The 11,375-nt window shown below is 41.1% G+C and overlaps 1 protein-coding gene across 1 annotated transcript in view; it reads right to left on the reverse strand.

Annotated features, from left to right (window-relative positions):
• Nucleotides 1-7,227, reverse strand: part of cmah (cytidine monophospho-N-acetylneuraminic acid hydroxylase) — a 16,532-nt gene extending 9,305 nt beyond the window's left edge. The window contains exons 1-3 of the mRNA XM_042213215.1: nt 7,151-7,227; nt 577-787; nt 407-498 (exon numbers count right to left, since the gene is read on the reverse strand). Coding sequence (XP_042069149.1) covers nt 407-498; nt 577-787; nt 7,151-7,208 — 361 coding nt within the window. The 5' untranslated portion in view covers nt 7,209-7,227. The remainder of the gene's footprint in view (nt 1-406; nt 499-576; nt 788-7,150) is intronic.
• Between the last annotated feature and the right edge of the window lie 4,148 nt (nt 7,228-11,375).

Below are 11,375 nucleotides of genomic sequence, written 5' to 3' on the forward strand. Positions count from 1 at the left end.
TCGATATCTATCTATCGATATCTATCTATCGATATCTATCTATCGATATCTATCTATCGATATCTATCTATCGATATCTATCTATCGATATCTATTGTTTACTCAACCGCCACACTCTTAGATAATGCAAGTAAATGGAAGAGAGATACCTTTTTACACAGATTAATCAGAACAAGTGCAGTCACAAATTGTCAAATTATTCATTAGAAGGGGCCCTCTGCCAATTTAGCATTAAAATTAGAAAGTAGTTGCTATTCTGACTGTTAGCGCCGACTGTGGCAGGAGCTATAGTTACAAGCTAACCACACGTCCCATGATGCAGCTTTGTAGTTTGCATATTTCGATTTCAGATCCACATCTCACATTGCAGGAAGTGGCATATCAATATACAGGAAATGGCACTTACCGAGCTCATCCTGCAAGAAGCTGTCGGGCGGGTTCACATATTTCATTGTTGACACGTTTAATTTCCAGTTGTGTTTGGTGCATTTTACAGTCCTGAGGGAACAGAGAGTTCTGTCAGCTATAATCAAACGTCAACCACAGATAATCTCTGAAATCTGTTCCTGTTCTTACATTGCATCCAGGTCTTCAACGTCTTTGACGAACAGCCCACCTTGATGCTTGCACTGGTTTTTGCATGCTTTCAAGTCATTGTTGCTCTTAAATATGATGTAACATTTGCCGTCCTCTGGGCTTTTCTTGAAATTGACTCCTTCTGTGAGCGAGCCGACTGCTTCAGCATCCAATGACAACAACACCTTTGCTATTTGAGAGGCCATTGCACCTAAATGTTAAAAATCAAAGAGAAGAGTTTTAACTCACAGTATTTGATGCAAGCACAAAGGATCTTACAATAGCTTTGATTCAAATGACAGACTTCAGACACTGAAAAGGACGTTGCATTAATCCTTACATGCTGTTGGGGTCAAACTTGATAATTAAGTACAAGTAAAAAAGCCCAAATGTCATTATTCAGCCCAGATTTGATTACTTTTCCTAAAGTGACTCAAAAGCTGTACTCATGTGTAGCAGTAGTGTGGAGTAGTCTGCAAGTTTTGTACAGTGAGGCTGTTGGAGGACCAAGTTAACCTACATTTCTATTGAGATGGATTTTTAATCCACCCGTGAGGGTCAAATCAATGAAAATGGGTTGCTCGTATTACTCTGGTTGCTCGTATTACTCTGGTTGCTCGTATTACTCTGGTTGCTCGTATTACTCTGGTTGCTCGTATTAACTGACTAGTTATTTGTTTGTGAGTTTTCACAGTTTCAAAGGTGTCGTCCAAACTGACCTGGTTTCTGGCAATGTTAACCTTTACCTGACCTTCAGCTGCTTCTTTATGGCAACTACATCTTTATGACACACTCCCATAAACTATATGAGATAGCTAATGGCACTGGCATAACTTCAGGAGGTAAAGAACAATGTACACATGGAGGACAAAAGTCTGGTTTACAATATGAGCTCAGGTCGAAATTCTTCAAATGAATGTAAACATTTATAAATCCCTTTATGCACATTGCTCAACAAATGCATCTCATACTCTACTTCAGTTATCTGCATTGAGAATTTTCTCTATCACCAACATTAGTCCCCTTCTTTTTCTACGGACACTCAAATTTCTCCTTATCAATAGGAATAAAACTTTAACACAGTTAAAAAGAAAGAACCCATATTTCAACCAATTTGGGAGCGAAGCTGAAAAACACTTTAATATATGATTCATTTGGTTTTGTATACAGTATGGTTGTTCAAGGAATGTCAACAGAAATAATTCTGTTCAATTTATTTATACAGCAAATCACAACAACAGTCAGTTCAGGGCGCTTTATATTGTAAGGCAGACCCTACAATAATACATACAGAGAAAAACCCAGCAATCATATTCAGGGTCACCTGGTCCAGCCCTAACTATATGCTTTAGCAAAAAGGAAAGTTTGAAGACCTGCAGTGTGAGAGCGAAGTGCTCTAATAGAGTGATATGGTACTACAAGGTCATTCAGATCAGATGGGCCTGATTATTTAAGACCTTGGGGGAGTTTTTCCTTCCTACTGTTGCCAAACTGCTTGCTCACAGGGGGTCATATGATTGTCGAGTTTTCTCTGTATGTGTTATTTTAGGGTCTACTTTACAATATAAAGCACCTTGAGGCAACTTTTGTTGTGATTAAATAAAATTTAAAAACATTTAAAAGCCTGCAGATTCGGGGGACAGTCCCTTGATCTCTTACATTTATACTTTTTATAATTTCTAATTCAGTGCCTACTTTTCCTGTTATTTGGTCTGTGTTCCTGTACCCTTCATACACACTTTTGATCAAAACATCTCCGTCTATCTTTAACAATCAATCCTTCCTTTATGGTGCTACACTTTGATTCTGTCTCCTTTGCTACACTTGTCTTTATCCCTGTATGGCGTGAGTGGTTATATACAGAGTCGTGACGTACAACAAGTTCATCACCTAGTTCTGCTTTTTGTCTATAATTACCAAAATGTGTTAGATGGCAAACAGTGCTACGTTTTGCACACTACCATAATGCTGCTGCACCTTTTCCTGTAATGCTGTTTTGTGAAAACTATTTGCTCCTGCAGTTACACCGAGGCCTGCTAGCAGTACAGTACCATCTACAGTTCCACAGGCAACCTAGAGATGAAGAACGATATAAGAATGGTAAATAGCCTGTATTTGTATAGCGCTTTACTCAGTCCCTATGGACCCCAAAGCGCTTTACACTACTTTCAGTCATCCACCCATTCATCCACCCATTCACACACTGGTGACGGCAGCTACGTTGTAGCCACAGCTGCCCTGGGGCGCACTGACAGAGGCTGAAAGAAATAAAGGACAGAAGAGGAAGATATTATTTTCAAAGATAAGACTGCTCAGCAAGTCACATTTTGTGAACATTAAATCTTATTTGTCACATCCTAATAATCTGTTTTTAAATCAGATATTTCATATACACATGATCTGTTGCTGGATTAAGCTTTTGTGGAGCAAAACTACAAAACTGAAGTATACTTCAGCTGGTTTTGTGCTATTATTTATTTATTTATTTTTAATTGACATTAGGAATCACTGTACAATACCACCAACTTCAACAATTTGTCACTACATGTATTTTCCTTTTTTCTGTATTTAACTAACTAAAATATCCATACAAAAGGATGAAAGAAGAAAAAAAAGGAAAGAAAATAGAAAAATAAGCAAAGCAGAAAAAAAAAAATACAAAGGAAAAAAAGGCGTGTAGGGAGTGTGTTTTTGTTTCCATTAATATAACTAATATTTCCTCTAGTCTTCTCGTAGTTAACACCGTCAAAATCATGCTATTAAAAGGTTGCATGAAAATGTGTGCTAAGCAGTTTAGTGCTAAACCAGCTAGTTTGCAGCATTGCTGTTTAGTTTACAGTGATGCACAGTGTTGGACTGTCGCAGGGCAGGCTGAAAGTGACGATGCTGATTCACTCATCTTTATCAGTTTTTAGTTCAGTTTCATTTATGTACCACCAAGTCACAGAAACAGAGGCCTCGAGGAACTTTATATTGCAAGGTTAGACCCTAGCTTTGTTTTACTAGCTTCATATTCTGTAGTAGATCTAAATCTGTTATACAGCTCTGAATTCATTTTGGCTAGATCCACAAATAACAGTGAATATTGAAAAAGCAGCGTGCATCAGCTGATCGTTGGCTTAACAAACAAACAAACGGTTATGTTCCTTGACTCTAAGCCCTGCTTTTCCCCACACTGCACAACGACATCCATAAGGTTACCTCACCTGAACTCTGGTATAGTTTTAATCCTGAACTGCACCGTGTGATGGAAAGTTTCAGGATTCTGACCTTCTCTGTTGAGTTGATATGACTGAACATAAGGATCGTGTTTTGTCAGTTATACTGATGTGCTTCAGCTGCACAGTGTACTAAGGCAAAGCTACACAGAAACCCTGCGTGAAGATGACGCTGAGTGCATGCTGACCATAGCACCGGCAGTCAGAACAGTCAGAAGAAAATTCAGAGATGAGTCAGACTCTAATTCTTCACCTTTCCACCTGGAACCACTGTGGTGATAACGTTGAAATGTCTTTGTGCTGCTTGTTATCTTTGCGACATGTTGTCAGCTTTATGTTCATACATCAAAACTAGCAAAAAGACTGTTTGTGTTTCTTTATTAGGATAGAGATTTGTGTTGGAACTACATCTGTGTTTATTTCAGATATCCATAACATTCTTCCCCCAAATTACTGGATATTAATAAATTATGCTTAAGGTATTAAAATGTGGTATCAACGGTTCCTGAACAAGTGTCAATATGGAGCGGATGTCAAAGGTCACTTGTGGTAAACAGTTTATTGATACAGTGTGAGCTCTGTCTCTCATACATGTAAGGATGACTGCATCAATGGGTCTTATTACACCGTTATCTTTATGACACACTCCCATAAAATATATGACAATCCCATGTTTGTAAAAGCTAAAGAAATATGTACCCATAGACAGACAGAGTGATTAACACGAACGTCGAGACCAAAAGGAATCCGTGCAAAACACAAGCTAACCAAAACTTATAAATGCAACTGAAAAGAGGCTCTAAAATTATTAAACAAAAAATGACCAAAACTCAAATAAATTTCAAAACCCAACGGCACAATCAACAAATAACTCAAATAGCACACTGTTACTAAATGAAGACCAATGATACCATCCATCCATCCATTCGCTTCTGCTTCTCCTTTTCAGGGTCGCGGGGGGCGCTGGAGCCTATCCCAGCTGTCATATGGCGAGAGGCGGGGTACACCCTGGACAGGTCGCCAGTCTGTCGCAGGCCCACACAGGGACAGACAACCATTCACACTCACATTCAATCGCACAGTCACACCTAGTGGCAATTTGGATTATCCGATTAACCTATCCCCACCAATGATGCCAAGCACATAAGAACATCTACATAACATGGCTGCAGAGAAGAGAAGTGTTGCAGAGGGCCGATCGAAGTTCTGCACTATAAACTATCCGTGTTCACCACAGTCAGGAGAGCCAGAGCCACAAATTCAAGCCGCCAATCAAGCTAAAGCTAAATTATAATTAACAGCAGAATATTCTCGGCTCTTAATGAATCACTTTTTTTGATGAATGTTTATTCACACCTTACGGATGTTTCAAAACATTTGTAAAACTGCACAAATAACACTTTGTGGAGTGTAGATGTTAACACTAGCAGCAGACTGAATACCAGAGTTTTATTCGTCTACTTAATTTTAGAGTAAGTGGTAGGCTAGAAATGAATGCTGTACATACATCCCCCTGCATGACGGCACATGAACACATCAGCTCCATCAGGTGCTGCAGCTTGTTAAAGTCCCTCTCAGAGCATTTTAACATCAGTCAGACTTTTATTCAACTCACCGTCAAAGACGCTGTTTTCAAAGAGATGCTTCTCACGAACCTTAGAACGAAGTTGCTTCGGTCAAACTCCACCACACACGGAGATATACAGTCACCCCCCCTCCCCTTGCAAACGCCTTCGACACTTATTCCCTCCCGATGCAGACGGTGGGTCAAAGGGCACCAGCGCATATGCTGCAGGCCCGGATGAGCTGTCTACACTGGCTGTCTCTCACCGTTTACCCGTCCCTGTTGCTTGTCATGTGTTTCTATGGTGTGTTACGACTGTTGTCGTAATTATATGTAAATTTGAGTGTGCAGGTGCTCCTCCGTGATTTCTGAATCCAGTGACGGTACGTCCACTGAGGATCTGCGCCTCACGCTCCGCAAAAGAGAGGTGGAGACCCGCAACAGGGAGCTGGAAGTGCAAGCTATGCATCTCCGTATCAGAGCTCTTGAGCTTGAAAAGGGCTCAGCTAGTGGTTCCCCAACGTCATCAAGCACAAGCGCTTCTTCTTCTGCTGGTTTTGACATAAGCACATCAAGTTGGTTCCCCCGTTTCGAGTCTGAGGTAGACTCCTCTTTTAGTGCATTCGAGCGCATAGCCGCTGCTTTGAAGTGGCCGAAAGAGTTTTGGGCCCTCTTACTCCAATGTAAGCTTGTGGGAAGTGTGTTCAAGCCTGTCTGTTGAGCAGAGTTTAGATTATGAAACTCTTAAGAAAACTGTGCTGCAGGCGTATGAACCTGTCCCTGAAGCATATCGGCAGAAATTTAGGAATCTTAATAAAACTGCTAACCAGACTTTTGAGTTTGCGCGAGAAAAGAATGTGTTGTTTGAGAAAAGGTGTTGTTCATGTAAAGTTAAAACCATGGAAGAGTTGAAAACTCTTATTTTGCTGGAGGAGTTTAAAAAGTGTTTGCCGGAACGCATCGTGACTTATTTAAACGAACAAAAGGTGTCGTCTCTCACTAACGCGGCTCTCCTGGCTGACGAGTTTGTTTTAACGCACAAAAGTGTTTTCTGTGCACAGAATTCGTTTCAGGAAAATTTCTCTGAACGAAAAAAGTCACCAAAAGCAGTGCGTAAAAATGTATCAGCGTTTATTGCCAAATCAAACGGTCGAGAATGTTTTTATTGTCACAACTCAGGACATTTGATTGCTGCGTGTCCAGTATTAAAAAGAAAAGAAGCGAGGGGCACTGAATCTCCTGCAGGCGTGGGTTTGATTAAAACCACTTGCTCGCCAAAGGTGCGCATGGAGGCTGAACAAAACCCGAAAACTGACGTTGAGCCGTAGTTTCTACCATTTGTGTCACGCGGCTTTGTTTCGTTGACGGGTGAAGAAAATGATATAGTGCCAGTCACGATTCTTAAAGATACGGGTGCGTACCACTCAGTCTTACTAGAGTCTGTGCTGCCTTTGTCTGAAAAAACATCCTGTGGTTCCGACATACTAGTGTGGAGAATAAAGATGAGTGTCACCAAAGCCCCTCTGCATATGGTACACCTGCATTTGCTGTTAGTGTCGGGCTATGTTAAAGTCGCTGTGCGCCAGCGATTACCAATCGAAGGCGTTTCCTTCATTCTTGGTAATGATCTAGCTGGTGGGCATGTTTTTCCCCCGCCAGAAGTTGTTGATGTTCCTGCCTTTGCTGCTGATTCACACTGGAAGTCCCAGGCCTTTCTAACCCTCTGTCAGCCAAGTGGAAGCTAAATTGGCTAGTCTTTTAGCATAAATTCATATGTAAATTAGGTCGTTACCTGAGAAGTGGGGGAGTGGGGCATCTCTTCTGTTCTGGGTCAATCTGACCCGCAGCATAACAGGAGGGTTAGTCTTGAATTTGTTTTCAGTTTCCTCATTTGTTCTAATAACACACTGCTTATGCTGTGATTGGCTGTCCTGTCTGAATGGAGGATCATGATAGCATCTTGTTTTGGCTCAGTATAATCTGTGAATACAAATGTCATTGACAGCACACGTTACGTGTGTACAGGTTCTGTTTTAGTTCTGTGACCATGGCAGGTGCATAAGGCTCTGGGTTATCCATGCATTAAAAAAATGCATCATCGCTCTGTTGCTTTAATCAGTCACATCTTTCCATGACAGGGACAGGGTTGATGCACATACACAATCTATAAATGACTCTGCTTGTTTCTGTTCTCTGTTAGAAGCCGTGCAGACTGCTGCACTGGATTGTTGTTTCTTTGATGCAATCAAACTGAAACCTGACAAAGGTACTGTCACGGCTGCCGAGGCGAGCCGTGTGGCGTAGAAGGGAGAAAGTAGTGATGGGACGTTCTGTATCGAGGCTTCGAAGCGTGTGTCGAGTAATGGAGGGGGCGTTTCCGCGATGCACGTATCGAGGCTTGCTTCATTTATGGGAGGAGCTGAAAATGATGACGTCCGAAGCCTCGCTGCCCGGCTGTACCACGTGACTGGTTCATGAAGTGGTTCGAACTTTGCCGCGAGATATGACAGCGATATAAACCCCTCAGACTTCATTCAAAATGTGGGTGTTTGATGGAGAGTTGCGGTTAGTGAGAGTTTGGAGACCGTTTGGAGGTTTATGAGAGTGAGGAGAGAAAGTCAGGAGAGAATGGAGCCAGCTAAGAAGAGGAGGATGTCCTCCCCTGTGTGGGAACATTTTGATCTTATTCCTCCCAACAAGGTATGTAAATTTCTACAGAAGATGTATTTTCATGATACTGATGGTGCAATACAATTTATGTTGAGCTGTCTTGACTTTTGTACAAGGTGAAGTGTTTGCTATGTGCCAGGGAGCTGGGATATAACAACAACACCTCATCCATGCTTAGGCACTACAGAGCTTTGCATGAGAATAAGGGGAACACCGATTGTGGAGCAAGACCAGGTGAGCCATCAAATGCAATGATAATATAGCATGCAGTAATGTTACTAAATGATATAACAATATTATACAACTGTAATAAGTTACGTGTGTGATATTTATATTTGTGCTTTGTCTTTATTGTCTTTCCTCAGGAGAACAATCTCAAATAGATGAAGACCTGGTCAGCATGGTGATTGAGGACTCCCAGCCATTTAGCATTGTGGAGGACAAAGGATTCAAAAGATTTGTTAAATCATTAAATCCTAGCTATGTTCTCCCCACTAAAAAGGTCATAAAAGCAGTGAAAATTTAGTTTTTACAGAATAAAATGTGAACAGGCAGGACTGAGGCTCAAAGCCTCAGTGTGTAGCTGTCCATACCTCAACGTTACAAAAGCACAACTACTGTCCACACCCCAACCACACCTCACCTCACAGTAAATGATCATTTCCATTTCAAGCATTTCCAAATAATCATTTTCCATACTGCCACTATAAATATACACAGTATACTGCCATCACTACAATATACATGTTTTACACACTCCTTTTGTTGTTGACATTTACAGGCTGTGTGCAAAATGCCACACTCTTCAAATTCATGCCAGCTATTATTTTTACGTCCAGTAGGTGTCCTGCTAGAGCAAATGAAGCATCAAGAAGCTTTGTGCTGGGGTGAACCAAGCTTCAGTGCTTCATGAAGCTTCATCTGCCCATCAGAGAAAGGACCCAAAACGCAGGCAGTAGATGATAATGCTAGTGATGTTTTATTTACACAGTGGTGAGATGGCAAAACAGGTAAAGAGGGAAGACAAAACTAAATGACAAACCTGAGAGGGTACCAGAATGGGGGCGAGGCAGCGCGCCACGGCCGAGGAACAGGACACCGTGGACCACAGACAAACCAACAACAGGCAGGCGAACACACAGGGCTTAAATACACACAGCAGCAATCAGGGGATGAGCAACAGGAGGGCAACACACCTGGGAGAAATCAAAGCTGACGGGACAGAGGAAGCGTAATCTGAACACACTCACATGAGACAGAGACCTTCAGAATAAAACAGGAAACTCACAGACACAGAACTGAACAGACAGATTCACACACAGTGTGACACCATAGACAGAAGTGGCACCAGGACAGGCACAGAACAGAAACTAACAAATGGCAAATCATAACAGAATACATGCTCAGGATAAACAAAAGCATGAAGAAACACAAACCACTGAGTCGGCAGACTCAGGACCATGACAGGTAGCTGTTTGTGTCATCGATCTGCTTCAGATTTCCATAATAATGCACACGTTTGATTATCACAGCACAAATGATGTTGTGTCCCAACCCACAGAGTCCATCTGTGCATTCTGTTACAATAATACTAGCCTATTATTGTTATAGTATCAAACAGTATTATTATGAGGTTATTACCACTTTGAAATCTATACATTAAAATTCTAATGTACACATGTTCCTACTTTAACATTAGCAGCTTATCATATTGTTAGCAGTTGCATACATTTCAGTGTAATATTACAGAGCTTATATTGTGTTCGCAGGTTATTACTTGGTTATTTTCATATTATTACCTTCTTGTTTCAATCTTTATAAGCAAGTTACAAGACAAAGTGCTGCTGAGATCTGGTTCTGGTTCGCTGCCCGTCAGCTACTCTATTATACTGCCGACACTTTATTCACTTTTAGTTACTTACAGTTATTTATTCACCTATTCGGTCACTTTAATGTTAAAACGGTGTATATACTGTATATTCTGTGTATTTATTATCTCACTCTTACTGCCTGTTATGCCCTGTCCTTATCTTCAACGTCTTGCTGCTCTGTTGAATCTTAATTGCCCCTCGAAGATAAATAAAGTCTTTCTGATTCTGACAAACAAACAAACAAATGAGTGGCCTTAAATAATCTTATGCATAAACATAAACTTGCCTCACACTTCATGACAAGAAACATGCATTATATCATGATGTGTTTATCTGCCCTTACACTGGTTTTTAAGTCGAGTGTGTTCAAAGACACGACTATAGCTGAAATGTGTTTCACTGGTTGAAAACAACATAAAAATGTAAGGTAGAGACGACTGATCCTTTGTTGTTACAGCTCAGAAACCACAAGAATGTGAGACGTGCGCTTTATCAGAGGCTACTTTCAGTGATGTAACAGCTTAGTTGTGATTTGTGCAACATCTCTAAAATTAGAAATATCCTGTCTCAGAGTGACGCTGAAAAACTAGTTCATGCATTTATTCCTTCCAGGCTGGACGACTGTGATTCATTATTATCAGGAAGTCCTAAAAACTCCCTGAAGAGGCTTCAGTGTAAAGAGTTTCAGTAAGTTTAAGAGTACTTTATGAGGATTTGTATCATAAGATGCTGTCAAATGTTTTTACAGTATTTTACTGTACAAAGTAAAAGGTTGTGGGAAAATGTATCGTCTCTTTTGTCACTGTTGTAAAGAATTTTGCAGCAGTGATGGGACCCAGGAAAAACTGACCAATAGCAACAGAAACTTCTTTCAAACTGCTTTTTTCCAACCCTTTGGTGGAACGAGCCGTAAAAAGAAAACTCAGCAGAAGGTCAGCATGTTCTTATTATGTTCGACAAAACAAAATGATTTCCCAGATATGTTTCCTTCTAAGCTGATTCTTTTTCGTCATTGGAATGTCATTCAGACTGGAGAAGTGCAGTCGGATAATAACAAAGAGAGGGAAGGTAGTCAGAACTGAGGGGATCGAGCTACCAGAAGGCAACATTGCAGACATAGAGGACAGTTACAAGTACCTGCAGAGGGTCAGGCAAGTCCTGAGAAGTCAGCTGAACGTTGAGAACAAGATCCAGGCTACGCCCTGCCCGTGATCAGGTACCCTGCTGGGATAATAAGCTGGCCAAAGGAGGAGATAGAAGCCACTGACATCAAGACAAGGAAGCTCCTGACCATACATGAAGGGTTTCACCCCAATTCCAGCACCTGTACGCTAAGCGGAAGGAAGCCTTAACCATAACATAAACTGTATATAAGCCTGCATAGCACACAGAAACATCTGTGCTGAATATGACCAGGAAGTCCCGAGGTCAAAATGGGAGATGTCCCCAAGGGTGGTGGAGAATGACCGAGCTAAG

The sequence above is a fragment of the Haplochromis burtoni genome, unplaced genomic scaffold, assembly GCF_018398535.1.
Source record: "Haplochromis burtoni strain Fernald_Lab_line unplaced genomic scaffold, NCSU_Asbu1 Contig_427, whole genome shotgun sequence".
Taxonomy (NCBI): domain Eukaryota; kingdom Metazoa; phylum Chordata; class Actinopteri; order Cichliformes; family Cichlidae; genus Haplochromis; species Haplochromis burtoni.